Source organism: Schistocerca serialis, chromosome 8 (assembly GCF_023864345.2).
Source record: "Schistocerca serialis cubense isolate TAMUIC-IGC-003099 chromosome 8, iqSchSeri2.2, whole genome shotgun sequence".
NCBI classification, from domain to species: Eukaryota; Metazoa; Arthropoda; class Insecta; order Orthoptera; family Acrididae; genus Schistocerca; species Schistocerca serialis.
In genome coordinates this window covers 366,275,517-366,290,411 of record NC_064645.1, presented here as the reverse complement: position 1 = coordinate 366,290,411, position 14,895 = coordinate 366,275,517, and the positions used below count along the sequence as shown (strand labels likewise).

The window sequence follows — 14,895 nt, the reverse complement described above, 5'->3', positions numbered from 1 at the left end:
CCACGGCCGGGGACGCGGGGAGGCTGTTGGGCGTGTCGCTCCGATAACGCGACCCCCGGTCCCTCCCTCCCTCCCAGCCGCTGCCTAGTTGCCGTCGTTACCCACGCTGTCGCCACCGGCCAGTCGATGCCGACACGTCCCACAGATACTTAGACGACCACCTTTTCAACCATGTTGCGGGCGTGCTAAATGTCTTTTGTTCTCGTCATCGTCGCCGTCTTCGTTGTCGTGGTGGTAGTAGTAGTAGTAGTAGTAGTAGTAGTAGTCCTCAGTGCAAAGATTCTTTTCCTGCAGCTCTCCACACTAGTCTATCGTGTGCAAGCTCCTTCGTTACTGCGTAACAACTGGAACCTACATCGATCTGAACCTACTTACTGCAGTGAAGTCTCGCTCATGCTCTACCATTTTTACCGCCTCCTTCACCTACCCACACTTCCCCCATTACCATATTGACAATTCCGCGTTGCCTCAGAATGTGTTCTAGCAACCAGCACCTTGTTTTGGTCAGGTTTCTTTTTCTCGTAATGGACAGTTTCGCCTATGCAGCTATTTTCAAATATATGTACAGTACAGCCCATCAAAATGAACATAACTGGCTCGAAACCAAAGAACTCGTCAAATCACACAGTAATTTAAAAGTAGCAGATTGGCCACATTACCGGAGTTGGTAGTCACAGACATGCGTCTAGAACGTTCAACCAGCATATTGCTTCCTGCTACCCAAATACCGGTGGAGTAAAATGAGACGGTCCGACGCCACATGGAGGCTTACCAGCAGTCGCTGTCCTCGCGCAGCACTAGCGACTGCAGCGGGAAAGGGGGACGAGACGGTGCTACACGAAGTACCCTCCGACTCACACCATCACTTGGCTTGTAGATCATACATGTAGGAGGCCCGTTCAGTAAGTAATGCCCCACTTTTTTTTATTTAAAAAAAGCCATTAATATACATAGACAAAAGTCCTTTTGGTGCTTCGCATTTGATGTTTGTTCTGTGCGCCGGTGAAGTTTCGAACCGTTCTGGTAGGTGGCAGAGCCGTAGTACAGCGTCAAAATGGCGTCTACGTACGATTCACGTTACAAGCAGCGTGCTGTTATTGAATTCTTCTGTGCAGAAAAAGAAACCCTGGTGAACATCCATAAACGTTTGCGTGCAGTGTATGGCGATGCTGCAGTTGATAGGAGTACAGTTGGACGATGGGTAAAGACAGGAAATGCAGAAACAGATCTCCATGATCAGCCACGCCTGGGACGTCCCGTCACAGCCACTGCCCCAGACGTGCTGAATCCTGCGGATACCGACCGCTTACAGATTCGCTACGAGGAACACACTCTCAATCTGACTAGATTATCAGTCACGCAGTGAAAACATGGGTACGCCTATAGGACAAGAGCTTTTACCAGCACGGAATACAAACTCTTCCACAACGTTGGCATACGGCCGCAGAACGTGATGGAGACTACGTAGAAAAATATGACGTGGACAAGACATGTTGATGTATATTGCCACCAAATTCTGAGTCTTAACAATATATGTGTTCTGAGAAAAAAATGTGGGGCGTTACTTATTGAACGATCCTCGTAGATGTAGAATCATAGTGAGCTAGCACGCAGTTTCAGAGTATACGAAGTTACCTACTTCTTCATACATTCCTAAGTCTTTTTTCTATTGATTACTGAATTTTGAGACTTTGTCCACTACACACGTGTTTTGTATCGTATTTTAAGAATTTCCAAGACACCATCGGCCAGTTATACGCTGTTATGTACAGCAAAGGATAAACAAGTTGCTAGTCTTACTGCGGCTTTAAGGTAAACGTAAGTGATGAAATAACCCGCAAATAAGATTCATCTTCCCGTCATCTACCGAAACCGAAATACTTAAGTAATACATAAAGTTGTGATTTTTATTACAATGGACGATTCATTTCGAGCCCTGGAGGATCATCTTCAAGTGCTGGATCAGTCCACTTATTTTTTTATAGTTGGGTTATTTCTGATACTGTTCAGAGTGCACAATACAGGGTGTTACAAAAAGGTACGGCCAAACTTTCAGGAAACATTAGTCACACACAAAGAAAGAAAATATGTTATGTGGACATGTGTCCACAAACGCTTACTTTCCATGTTAGAGGTCATTTTATTACTTCTCTTCAAATCACATTAATCATGGAATGGAAACACACAGCAAGAGAACGTACCAGCGTGACTTCAAACACTATGTTACAGGAAATGTTCAAAATGTCCTCCGTTAGCGAGGATACATGCATTCACCCTCCGTCGCATGGAATCCCTGATGCGCTGATGCAGCCCTAGAGAATGGCGTATTGTATCACAGCCGTCCACAATACGAGCACGAAGAGTCTCTACATTTGGTACCGGGGTTGCATGGACAAGAGCTTTCAAATGCCCCCATAAATGAAAGTCAAGAGGGTTGAGGTCAGCAGAGCGTGGAGGCCATGGGATTGGTCCGCCTCTACCAATCCATCGGTCACCGAATCTGTTGTTGAGAAGCGTACGAACACTTCGAATGAAATGTGGACGAGCTCCATCGTGCATGAACCACATGTTGGTCGTACTTGTAAAGGCACATGTTCTAGCAGCACAGGTAGACTATCCCGTATGAAATCATGATAATGTGCTCCATTGAGTGTAGGTGGAAGAACATGGAGCCCAATCAAGACATCACCAACAATGCCTGCCCAAACGTTCACAGAAAATCTGTGTTGATGACGTGATTGCACCGAAGTCAACATTACCTTCCTTCAATTGGGCCAACTGGCGATGAATCGAGGAAGTATAGTACATACTGACGAAACGAAAATGAGCTCTAACATGGAAATTAAGCGTTTCCGGACACATATCCACATAACATCTTTTCTTTATTTGTGTGTGAGGAATGTTTCCTGAAAGTTTGGCCGTACCTTTTTGTAACATCCTGTATATCACAAAGTGGCACATTGTGAATATAGAGCATACACACTTTTCGTCCTACGGCGCATTTGTAAACACGGTTCAAACAAGTTAAAGACTATCGAAATGCAAAGACATTTTTCATCCAGTTATAAGTCCCTCGATGCTTACAGTTACGGCCACGTGGCATGAGATGGATTAACAACATCCAGTTGTGGTACCACGAAGAACACTATGAGACCATAAACCAAGCGTGCGGCACGCTTCGTATGGGCTTTTAAAACAATAAGTCCAAGCGGCAGCGGTACTGTTGTAGTAGAATTGCGATCTCTCAACATTTCTCAATTGTACTTTGCTATTCCTGTTGATAAAAAATCTACACGACCCATGTATTCGTGTTAATAACACACGAATAGAAAGTAACATAACAATATCATAATAAATCCCTTTAATGCCTAAAACTGGTACTTCGAAATAGTTCCATCAAAACTTTTATGAGCCTCGCTATCTGAAAATATGCTAAGTTTGGAATGCTTAACATTTTCCCTCCGTAATGCTGCGGACTTAAATCGCAAAGGTGACTGATATAGTAACTAGAAAAAAGAACGCATTTCAAACATTTATTGCCTCAAATTTATAACAAAACTAAATTCAGCTTATCGCAGTGGTTTATAGCGCCAGCAACGCCGATGACAGTTGCCAAATTTGGCACTCTTCCTAATGGACGACGTACGACATAGCTGGACTGTGGAGGGGACAGAAAAAACCAAAAGTCTCTAATGGGAATGGCGAAGCCGCGATACGGGAGCTCGCAGGCCTGGAAGAGCTGAAATTTTCATTGAGTTACGATCGACTAGGTCGTGTTCTAGTCGCATGCTGAGACTTTATCGTTAAATGACATCACGTCGGCAATAATTCTGCACCGGCCGCAGATACACAGTCGCGGAATTATCACTCTCATTACGCAGATATCCAGTTTTATCTGGCAGTGCCGGGGTACTGGTCGTCGACGCGGTGCGGCATTAATCTAATCAGAGGGAGGCACGGCCGCAGCCGATGTGGAGCGCGGTTTCCACTGCGGCCGCGACTCGCGCCGGCTAATGAGCGGGGGCAGGAAGTGGGGCGCCTTTTTGTGCGCTTTGTGACGGCGACTCCGTGGAGCGTGCGTGAGCGGCCGCGACGGAAACAGGGAAGTAATATCGGCCATTGCGGCGCTGCGAGGAGCATCCATCAGTGTTCGCGTCGCGTCGTTCAGGCTTGACAGAAGAGCCGGAATGCCGCGCAGGCAGCTCTGCCTCCTCGCCACGCATTGCATGGAAATTTACGGCCTAGGGGAGCGATCGTGTTTCCTCATGTATCTAGCCACGATATCGAGCATAGTGAGTATGAGTGCATGTGTGTGTGTGTATGTGTGTCTGTGTCTGTGTGTTTGTTGTGTGTGTGTGTGTGTGTGTGTGTGTGTGTGTGTGTCTGTGTGAGTGAGAGTGGTGGAGGGGGAGTTGGGGGGGAGGGGACTGCTGTTCACACTTTCGTTGTATCGCTTTCTTAAAATATGAAAATTCTTTATTTTCAAAATGGTAAAATAGTGAGCTTATAATACTCAGATCTTTTTGGGTTTTCAAATTCTGTCTTCTGGAACACACCGTCTATTTCCTTTTTATTTTATTCTTTACCAAAGACGATTCGACACCTGCGTGCCATGCTCAGGGGTTCTCGTTTTATTTCTATAAATTATTGTACAAAATCATTTGCTCCTTTTCTATTTTAGGCCTAAAAACTATAAACATGTGCATTTTCATATTGTTACTAATGCACCGGGCAGTGCTTCGCAATTGCTAAATGTTTATTGGAATTGGATATACATCCTAAATTCCTTGCCCTCCCCCCTCTCTCTCTGGCTATCTTCTCATCCCCCACTCCCTCCGTACATCTCCTCCTCCCCCAACTGTGTGCATAACCTCTTCCCCTATCTCTGTGTCCATTTCTGCCTGAATGTTCAGTAGAGTATAGTGCAAAAATTTGAAGTGAATCTGTCAAGATCTTTTCGAGTTTTTCGGTAACAACGTTTCGCCTTTATATATTACACATATATTTATTTATGAAATACACTACAAAAATGTGTGCCTATGTCCTTCCGAATATTCATTAGAGTATGACGTAAAAATTGAAAGTAAATCGATCAAGAACTTTTCGGGGTTTGTGGTAACAACGCTTCCCCATTTATGTATTATATATTACAAAAATATGTGGCCTATGTCGGTCCGAACGTTCATTAGAGTGTCGTGTAAAAATTTGCAATAAATCTGTCAAGTACTTTTCGAGATTTTCTGTAACAACGTTTTCCCTTTATATATTAGATATGTATTTATATATTATATACCTGTCAAACGGACATTTTTTGTTATGAAAGATGAAAGTGGTTCAAATGGCTCTGAGCACTATGGTACTTAACATCTATGGTCATCAGTCCCCTAGAACTTAGAACTACTTAAACCTAACTAACCTAAAGACAGCACACAACACCCAGTCATCACGAGGCAGAGAAAATCCCTGACCCCGCCGGGAATCGAACCCGGGAACCCGGGCGTGGGAATGAAAGATGAATGCAATTTTTTATTTTCTTTTTAATATAAAAAATTCCAATACCTTCAAAAATTACGAACGTACACAAAAAAGTCGTTCGAGCAGTTTCAGGTGCTGATCTTTCACAATTTTTTTAAAGTCTAACTGTTTGGGTGGTTTTTCCGAAAATTTTCTTTCTTGCAAACCTTGTCCTGACTATTACGAACACAACAAAGACAAAAATCAACCAAAGCTGTCGACCGTTCTTAACTGATGATATTTCATACATGAAGTAATTGACGTTAACCTCCGACTTTTCCTGACAGTAAAGAATACAAAAAAAAAAAAAAAAAAAAAAAAAAATCAACCAAACCGGTCAAGCCGTTCTCAAGTGATGATCTTTCATATATGCGGCAATTCATTTCTATTTGTATAGATGATTGTTCACTTCATGTTGCATATCCTGTACAAATCCCATATGGAAAGTAGTCGCAGGAATATGTGTCTTTGTTCAAAGAGTATTTGTGTATACTTTTTTTCAACGAGTATTTATGTATACTTTTCCCTATAACGGCGGTGGGAAAGTACACAAAAATAATTACTCTTCGAACAAAGAAACACATTCTTCCGACTACTTTGCAGATGACATTCTGCCAAGCCAAAAAATGGATAAGCGCAGGGCTACCTGTACAACCAATTTTGGAAATAAATGCCATTTTAGTGAGCAGTCAGACGTACTACTGTTTTTAGGCTTGAAGTAAAAAGGAACAAGTAATTTTTAATAATATCATAACAAAAAAAAGGAGACCGACTGAAGATAACACATGCGTTTCGAAATATATTTGAGCAAAGAACAACAGGAAAGAGGCAGAAGGCGGAGTTTAAAAACTCAAAATTAATTCGCAAATACGGAAAACCGGCATCAGAAGCTTTCGCTCCTGGCTTGTATCTGGATAATAGGTCTGCCTGAACATTCTCCACCAGTCAGACCGTTCGCATGCGACAAGTTGTGTACTATAGAGGCCTGTAATCGTTACAAACTTGGTACGAACTGCAGAGAGAGTTGAAGATGATAAGTGCTTGCTACAAAGATTAGCAGATGACCCCCAACATAAATAAACATAAGGTAATGTACGTAACAAGACGGAAAGATTCGATACCCATTGATACCGTCATTCCCTTCATGTAACTGGGAGTTTCTGTCCGTCGTGATTTCGGGTTTCGGTCCGCAGAAGGCGGATTTACTGAACTGTCGTCCTTTGACCGTCAGCCAAGCTCTACTGGACTCTTTGCTATGATATGTACGTGTGTTGCTCTGTGTTTTGAACTACGTCGCACAAAAAAGAACAGTCGAAATCTGCATCGTTTACTTCATTAGCGAAGTGTGTCGATCTCAATAAACGAATAAATAGTCTTCGCAACGATAAGGACTAAACTGATACAGTAATGGGTTACGTCACGAAGGAGAGGAGGTGAGGTAAAATTAAAGTTTCACTGGACGCCAGTTACCCTAGTTGCGCCACTACTTGCTACACAAGTGAATTAGTGCTACGAGACATTTTTTGTGGTGCTCAGACATCCTTAGTACAGCTGTCTGTGCGGGTGAGAAATAGTGACGTGCAATTTCACCTGTACGTGGTGTACCTTGTGTAAGACTGGGGTGTGTAAGTAACGGGACAGCTCGGTGAGCGTAAGGTGGGGCAGTATTCGGGCCCCGAGATCGCACCGCGTGTGGTCACACACGCGCAGTTGGCCGGCACCTAGGCGGCGCCGTACACCTGTACCAGGCTCAACAAATACCAGCGCCGATGAACGAGAGGGCGTAGAGTCAGCGCGCGCTTCCCAGAAGAGGAGAAAGTCGCGTAACTCAGCGAGAACAATACTGGTGCGCACATGTCGGCCGCTTGTCGATTCGCCGGCTCGTAAAACACATGGCCGGCCGGCCCGCCGGGCGGGATTCCTCCGCAGCTGGCGGAAGGCGCACGTGACGTGGCACCCGTGAGCGTGCGGTGCGGCAAAAGGTGGAACCGACGCGGGGGCGGGGGCGGGGGCGTGGGTCGCCTAGCCTAGCGCGACGCCTCTGCGGCTGTTTACAGGGCGAAGGGTGGGCGCAAACGTTGATCAGCTTTTCTTGTGCTTTTACCCAGTATTCGAACATCAAGTCACGTTTCCCTCTGTGTGAGAAAGCAGAAATGAGAACACTCGACAACATACTGTCAAGGAGCTTGTCTGAGACCTTCCGCACCAAATCCTCTCTTTTGTATTGGCCCTGCAGTAGGGTCCCAGTATTTGGACAGAATTTTTGTTTCGTGCGATGACTGGCAGCTTGCTTCAGACGCAGATAAATACAGGGTGATTCCGTTATGATGCTACTGTCATGGAGAAGGATAGATGTATCAATTGATGTGAGAGACCCACGTCAGGAAACGAACGATTCGAAAGTTATGAGCGGAAATCGTTCTGATATTTCTACCATTGGACCTCTTCTGCTGCAAGCTCTTTTTTGCTTTCCATATTTTTAGTGGAGGCAGCATACAACAAAACAAGAAAAACTGTACAGTAAACATGGGCTGTGAAGTGCTTACCTTAATACTTGTTCGATAGAGGAGATGTGCTTCATAGTCGCAAAAGTGAACAAGTACCCGTAGTCCTTAGGGTACGCCCTTCACGGCTCACGTTTATTGAACTTTTTTCCTTGTTTTGGTCGATACTACTACCTCTGAAAGTAGCTTGCACTAGAATATGATCGGTACTTGTACTCATATCCCACTGTCACAGGTATCACAATGATTTTCACTTATAACTTCCGACCCGGTCGTTTCCAGACCTGATTCCCTTGCCTCAAATTTACCGGTCTCCGTCGCCCCTGAAACTTTTTAATATCATCACGGAGTCACCCTGAATAAGTTAATGCGGATGGATAGCGAAAACATCACTGTAATGACGGAATACAATGTCAGTGGCGTGCTGAGTGACTCAGTCATGTCGATTAAACATTTAGGCGTAGTGTTGCAAACCGACAAGTAGTGAGACGGTAAGATATAGCGACAGTTGTAGAGAAGGCGAATGTCCTTTTAGAATTGTTTCGAGATTTCTGGGCAAGTATAGCACTCCTGTAAAGAAGACGGAATACCGGACGCTTCTACGACCATTTCTCGCGCAGGCCTGCTGCTCGATTGTTTGGGATCACCACCAGGTTGAACTGAAGGAAATATCGAAGCACATCAGACACGTGCTGCTAGATTTATCAGCAGTCTATTCGATCACTACGGAAACGCTTCGTGAGCTTAGATGGAAATGCATGGAGAGAAGAAGATAATCTTTTCGCGAAACTCTATTGAGGAAGTTTAGAGAACCAGCATTTGCAATAGACTGCAGAACGAACACAGCTTCCAACATAAGGACCGTGAGGATAAAGTTAGGGAGATTTAGGTTCGTACAGAAGAACGCAAGTATCATTAAGCCTCGTTCCATCCGCAAGTGGATCACCGAAAGGGACGGACTTGAGGCAGTACAACATCAATAACACCTCCATCCTCGATTTTTTAAAGAATCCGAGTCCCATGTACAAAACCGCTTCAAACATCTGACTCCTTTACAAATGAGTTAACGTGTTAAAATATCTGACGTGTAAAGTTCTCTCATTATCAAACACTGGATGAATACAGTCGAGGTAATTTTCACGCCGTGAGTTATGCCGCCTCAGTTTCTAACTTCAGTACTTGGTTTACTGTATTGAAGCTTTACTTTAAGATTTTACCTCTTAATGAATAGCTTGTGGCAGCATTTTAAATTTTTAAACTCAGTCAACAATTATATGAAATACTCCTGGAAGCAGTTAGATAGGTAACCTGCAACTACAACCTGGTGATGGGCTGACCGTTTTAGTTGTTTAGTAATATGCAGTAGATACCCACTGCTACATACGGAACTGTAGATTGGGGAGTGTATCTGTAGATGGAGATGATTGAGCGACATATAATGAACGTCTGGGAGTATTGCGCTTCGACGGACCAGGACGTTTACTGTTGATTCCAGTGGAAGAGTTTTGATTAGACTTCGGGAACAGACGTCGAAAAGATTTCCTTTACTGGTGTTCAGTTGACAGGAGGAGAACATGCAGAAACGTTGCTCGCGACTGTGAACCTGAAACACATATTGTGATATGAAGAGGCGTTCAGAATATTAATTTACGGACGTGAATCGACAGATTGCATGCTAAGTTTTATCTTCTTCAACGAACTAAATGCGGAGGAGATTAGTCTTTAAAGTTCCATCGGCAACGAGGTCATTAGAGACGGAGCACAAGCTCGGATTAACGAAGGATTTGGATCTGCCGTCCAGTCCCCCTTCAAGGGAACCGTCCCGGCATTTGCCTGAACTGATTTAGCGGAATCACGGAAAACCTAAATCAGGATGGGCGGAGCGGGTTTGAACCGTCGTCGTCGCTGGACATCTTCAGAGGCGGTGCTCCTCTGTGTTGTTAATTACACGTACCGAAGCATTTTTAGAGTCGAACAGTAACTGAGGATGGTGTAACAAAGAGATCACATGGCAGCAGGATTTTAGTAATTTTTTATATTTATGGCACTTGAAGTTCAGAACTCAAACGTCTTACAAAGTATTTGGGGGCAACTCTGAAAAATTCTCAACAAAATCGACTGTGAATAGATAGTGGTACAGCAAACAAGTGCCTGATGCAAGTTATTTATATCATAAGCAGTTAGTTATCAGTTTTATCGACAGCCTACTAGCGTAAGGACAAACTGACACGGTATTTGTATGCTGCTGTTGGGTATCAACATGCGTCTACGATAGACCACGCAGTCAGTAACCAGATTCATATGGATCTGACGGGGCGAGTCACCCACCGTAACTGTTACTTGCTCCGTGATACAACGTCAGTTACAAGACGAAACGCCGTCGCGGCAGAACGGAAGCTTTCGTCAGTGCAGGAGCTCCTACCGTGCAGGGTGCTTTACGTCGTTACGAGCGCAGGATCTGGAACCAACGCTGGGAGTGCCGTATCGCCGGCTTGTTTGTACTGCGGCGCGTGTCCCGGGCGCCCGACCGCGTCAAAACACTCGGCACGGCCGTCGCAGCCCGCGCGGTGGGCCATTTGTAGCCCGGAGCCGCGTATTCACCGCCGTGACGCCCGCCGTCCGCCTCCGACACAAAGATGAACGCGTGTCTTTGTCACTGCTGAGCCGCATTTCCTGCTCCATGCACCACATTTCGTTCTCCTAGACGGCCGTGAGACAGATATGCTGGCAGACATTAAGCCGCCTTCACTCCTATCTGTTGTGCTTCTTGATGGAACGTTCGTTACTGCACAGTCAAGACGGAGGAATGCGATTCCCCAGAAGAAATCTAAAACGAATCTTGTATTCTCCCGACCAAAACGATTTTTAAAATTCCCCCAATATTCTTGAAGTTTACAAAGATTTCTATGCTCTAAAAATTCATTTTTTCTCATACTGATCGTGACAACAGATCGCTCTCAGCTTACAAAAGACGTAACTCGCTTTCAGGCTCTTGTAATAGCGTTGAACTGCTACCATTAAGACGCACGTAAGTTACTCTCTGGACACTCCTACCAAATTATCAGTGATCATTTTGCAACTACTTGCAACTTTTATAGCATTATATCCATCATACCATCCTTGATATTTCCATTCTTATAACGAGCCTTCCATCAGAATTTCTGAAATCATTGGGGGAAGTGAAAACGAAACGACTACTCACGTTTATGTGTAGAATGTATGAGTCTGGCGACATACCATCTGACTTTCGTAAAAATATCGTCCACACAATTCCATGACTGCAAGACCTGACAAGTGCGAGAATTATTGCACAATCAGCTTAACAGCTCATGCATCCAAGTTGCTAACGCAAATAATATACGGAAGAATGGAAAAGACGATCAGTTTGGCTTTAGGAAAGGTAAAGGCACCAGAGAGGCAATTCTGACTTTGCTGTTGATTATGCAAACAAGACTAAAAAAATCAAGACACGTTCATAGGATCTGTCGATCTGGAAAAAGCGTTAGACAATGTAAAATGATGCAAGGTGTTCGAAATTCTGAGAAAAATAGAGCTAAGCTACAGGGAGAGACTGGTAATATACAATACATACAAGAGCCAAGAGGGAATAATAAGAGTGGACGGCTAAGAACGAAGTCCTCGGATTAAAAAGTGTGTAAGACAGGGATGTAGTCTTTCGCTCCTACTGTTCAGTCTACACTCATCAAAGAAGCAATGATCGAAATAAAGATTCATGAGTGGAGTTAAAATTCGGGGTGAAGGGATATCAGTTATACGATTCGCTGGTGACATTGCTATCCTGCGTGAAAATGATGAAGTACAGAATGTGCTGAGTGGAATGAACAGTATAATGGGTACAGAATATGGACTGAGAGTAAAATGAGGGAGACGGAAGCAATGAGAAGTAGCAGACATGAGAACTGGGAGAAACTTAACATCTGGATTGAAGGTCACGAAGTAGATGGAGTTAAGGAATTCTGCTACCTAGGCAGCAAAATAACCAATGACGGGCGGAACAAAGTGGACATCAAAAGCAGACTAGCAGTGGCAAAAAGGGCATGCCGGCCAAGAGAAGTCTTCTAGTACCAAACATTGGCCTTATTTTGAGGAAGGAGTTTCTGAGAATGTACGTTTGGAGCACAGCATTGTATGGTAGTGAAACACGGACTGTGAGAAAACCGGAACATAAGACACTCGAAGCATTTGATTTGTGGTGGTGCAGACGAATGTTGAAAATTAGGTAGACTGATAAGGTCAGGAATGAGGAGGTTGAGCACAGAATCGGAGAGGAAAGGAATGTGTGGAAAGCACTGACAAGGAGAAGGGACAGGACGATAGGACATCTATTAAGACATTACGAAATGACTTCCATGCTACTAGGGGAAAAGCTGTAGAGGAAGACAGTGAGTGGAATACATCCAGGAAATAGTTGAGGACGTAGGTTGCAAGTGCTACTCTGAGATGAAGAGGCGGAGGATTTCGTGGCGGGCCGCATCAAACCAGCCAGAAGACTGAAAAAAAATTCTTATTAGGTTGTTTCAAGTGAAATTTACGCTGCTACTTTACTTATTATGTCAGTATCTACACATTGAGGTTTTGTTAATGTTTGAACACACACGGAAAGAAACACGTCTTGCTAGATACTACACTGATACCTGTACACCTGTTCGTCAATGTCAGTGGAAGCTATTGTAGTTACGAGTAGCTTAGCTTAACCGTATCGTGTAATTTTTATAAATGCATCATTCCAGCCTTCACAATAAGCGATTCAGGGGATCCGCGGAGAAACTGAATCTTGATAATCGTATCGAACTTTGGATCAATGTCTCTTGCAGATACGAGTCGAGTGCTTCAACAGCTGCATCGACTCGTTGGCCGGCGGCTTAACGAAGTTCTGTTTGGCGATATTTACAAGCAAATATAACTAAGATTCTCTCATGTTGCCAGACTTTGACTTCAACGTAGAAAACATTTTAGTTTTTTTGCGAAACGTTTTATTACGGTCATTTATATGCGTTGTTCCTTTTATGAACTCCTATATAAATATAATGTCATTTTAACAGCGGTGGGTTTTGTAATGTTATTCAATTAATGATAGTTAAGGGAGAACGTGACCAGTCACAAGTACTTTTAAAAAGCGTTATTTTACTGCCATTATCACCTTCAATGCATTATGCCTATCCTTAGAAGGATTCTCTTGCCGTATTATAGCATCACAAGTGCCATCATCATATCATCTTCTCCTGTAATTGTTCTATGTCCATCTTTGCGACTGATGGTCTACCGGACTTCGGCCGTTCACTTACGTAATAAAATGAGACACCTGCAGCTGTTGTTTTCATGTTATTTTATTATATTGCAACCAGTTTCGGTGAGTCAATACCCGATCTTGAAGTCTTAACTGATACTGAGGGGTTCAACTCCAGTCGTATACACCAACTTGAATCATGAGTTAGTTGCTAGTTGATGGTTGCAGGCACAAAATCGCTTTTACAGTATTGTACGGAATCCAGTTCATAGATGTTGGCCATTGATGGGACCGCGTATAAGATTGGAGTTCAACTACTCAGCGTCACTTAGGGCTTGAAAATGGTGTATTGAGTTACCGAAATTGGTTTCAATATAGTAAAATAACACGAAAACGGCGGCTGCAACTTTTATTACGTCACCCGTAATTTTTTTCCAAAATCATTACGTGTAAAGTACGTTTCTGAAGCTGCAAATATCAGGAACAGTATCGCTAAATTTTCCTGTATCACAGCTAATTATATAATATGTAACTGCGGTTTTCACGCAGACACTTTGTGTTTCCTGCCAAAAATGTGTAAGGACCAGGGTGAGGCTAAACTGCGTTCAATAGAACAAATTGCATGAACAGGTGACATGCTGCTGCCGGCCGGGGTGGCCGAGCTGTTCTAGGCACTTCAGTCCGGAACCGCTCGACTGCTACGGTCGCAGGTTCGAATCCTGCCTCGGGCATGGATGTGTGTGATGTCCTTAGGTTAGTTAGGTTTAAGTAGTTCTAAGTTCTAGGGGACTGATGACCACAGCAGTTAAGTCCGATAGTGCTCAGGATCATTTGAAACATTATTTTTTTTTTTTTTTTTTTTGTCAGAGATGGCCGCGATATGGAACTCATACAGTAGCGTGCTCGCTTCGCAGACAGCATTACTCGTCCGCTGGTAAGGTTCCACAGGAATCGTTTTTGAATGACGACGTCACACCTTAAGTAAACAAGATTGGTGACCTCACTGCGGCTCTGTTCCGAAGCGATTGGTCGAGCTGTACAGGCGGGCGTTCTGTCAGAGTGCGTATCCAATAAAGGTGTATTTTTAACTGTGGCAGGCGTGGGCGGTAAACGAGAGGACTGCGACGAGCTAGAACTGAGGCGAGAGGTGCAGCGCTAGAGGCAGAGAGGGGCGGCCAGAACTGTTGGAGCCCGACTGAGCATGTCACCGCCGGGGCCGACAGACTAATGGAGGCGCTTATCTGGGCCCACGGATCTCTCCCAGTCACACGGGGGGCGAGTAAAAAAGTGGCCAAATAAGAAAAGCCGGGCAGAGTGTGTTACCCGGCTCACCCTGGTGGCCATGTTGGCGCGGCCTTTTTGTGGCGCGGGGTGGCGGCGGAGAGACGCGCGCGGCTGCAGCGCCGGCCCATCCATCAGAGCTGTCGGCGGCTGGTGGGCGGCGAGGCGTCATTTACACCTCGGGGCCCCACCAGCCCGCGGGCCTCCCTCGGGACCTCCGCATTGCGGACGCGCCTTCTCCGCTAATCGCCCGCCACCGAAGAGTTGTGGCCGACGTCTGGGACTACAGTTAGCTCCCTCGGATAACGCTTCTACCGTACCACACCGATCTGGATACCGAATGGGAAG

At 44.6% G+C, this 14,895-nt stretch overlaps 1 protein-coding gene across 1 annotated transcript in view; it reads left to right on the top strand.

Annotated features, from left to right (window-relative positions):
• The first annotated feature begins 4,164 nt into the window (after positions 1–4,164).
• Positions 4,165–14,895, top strand: part of LOC126417021 (protein dachsous) — a 423,732-nt gene continuing 413,001 nt past the window's right edge. The window contains exon 1 of the mRNA XM_050084910.1: positions 4,165–4,292. Coding sequence (XP_049940867.1) covers positions 4,188–4,292 — 105 coding nt within the window. The 5' untranslated portion in view covers positions 4,165–4,187. The remainder of the gene's footprint in view (positions 4,293–14,895) is intronic.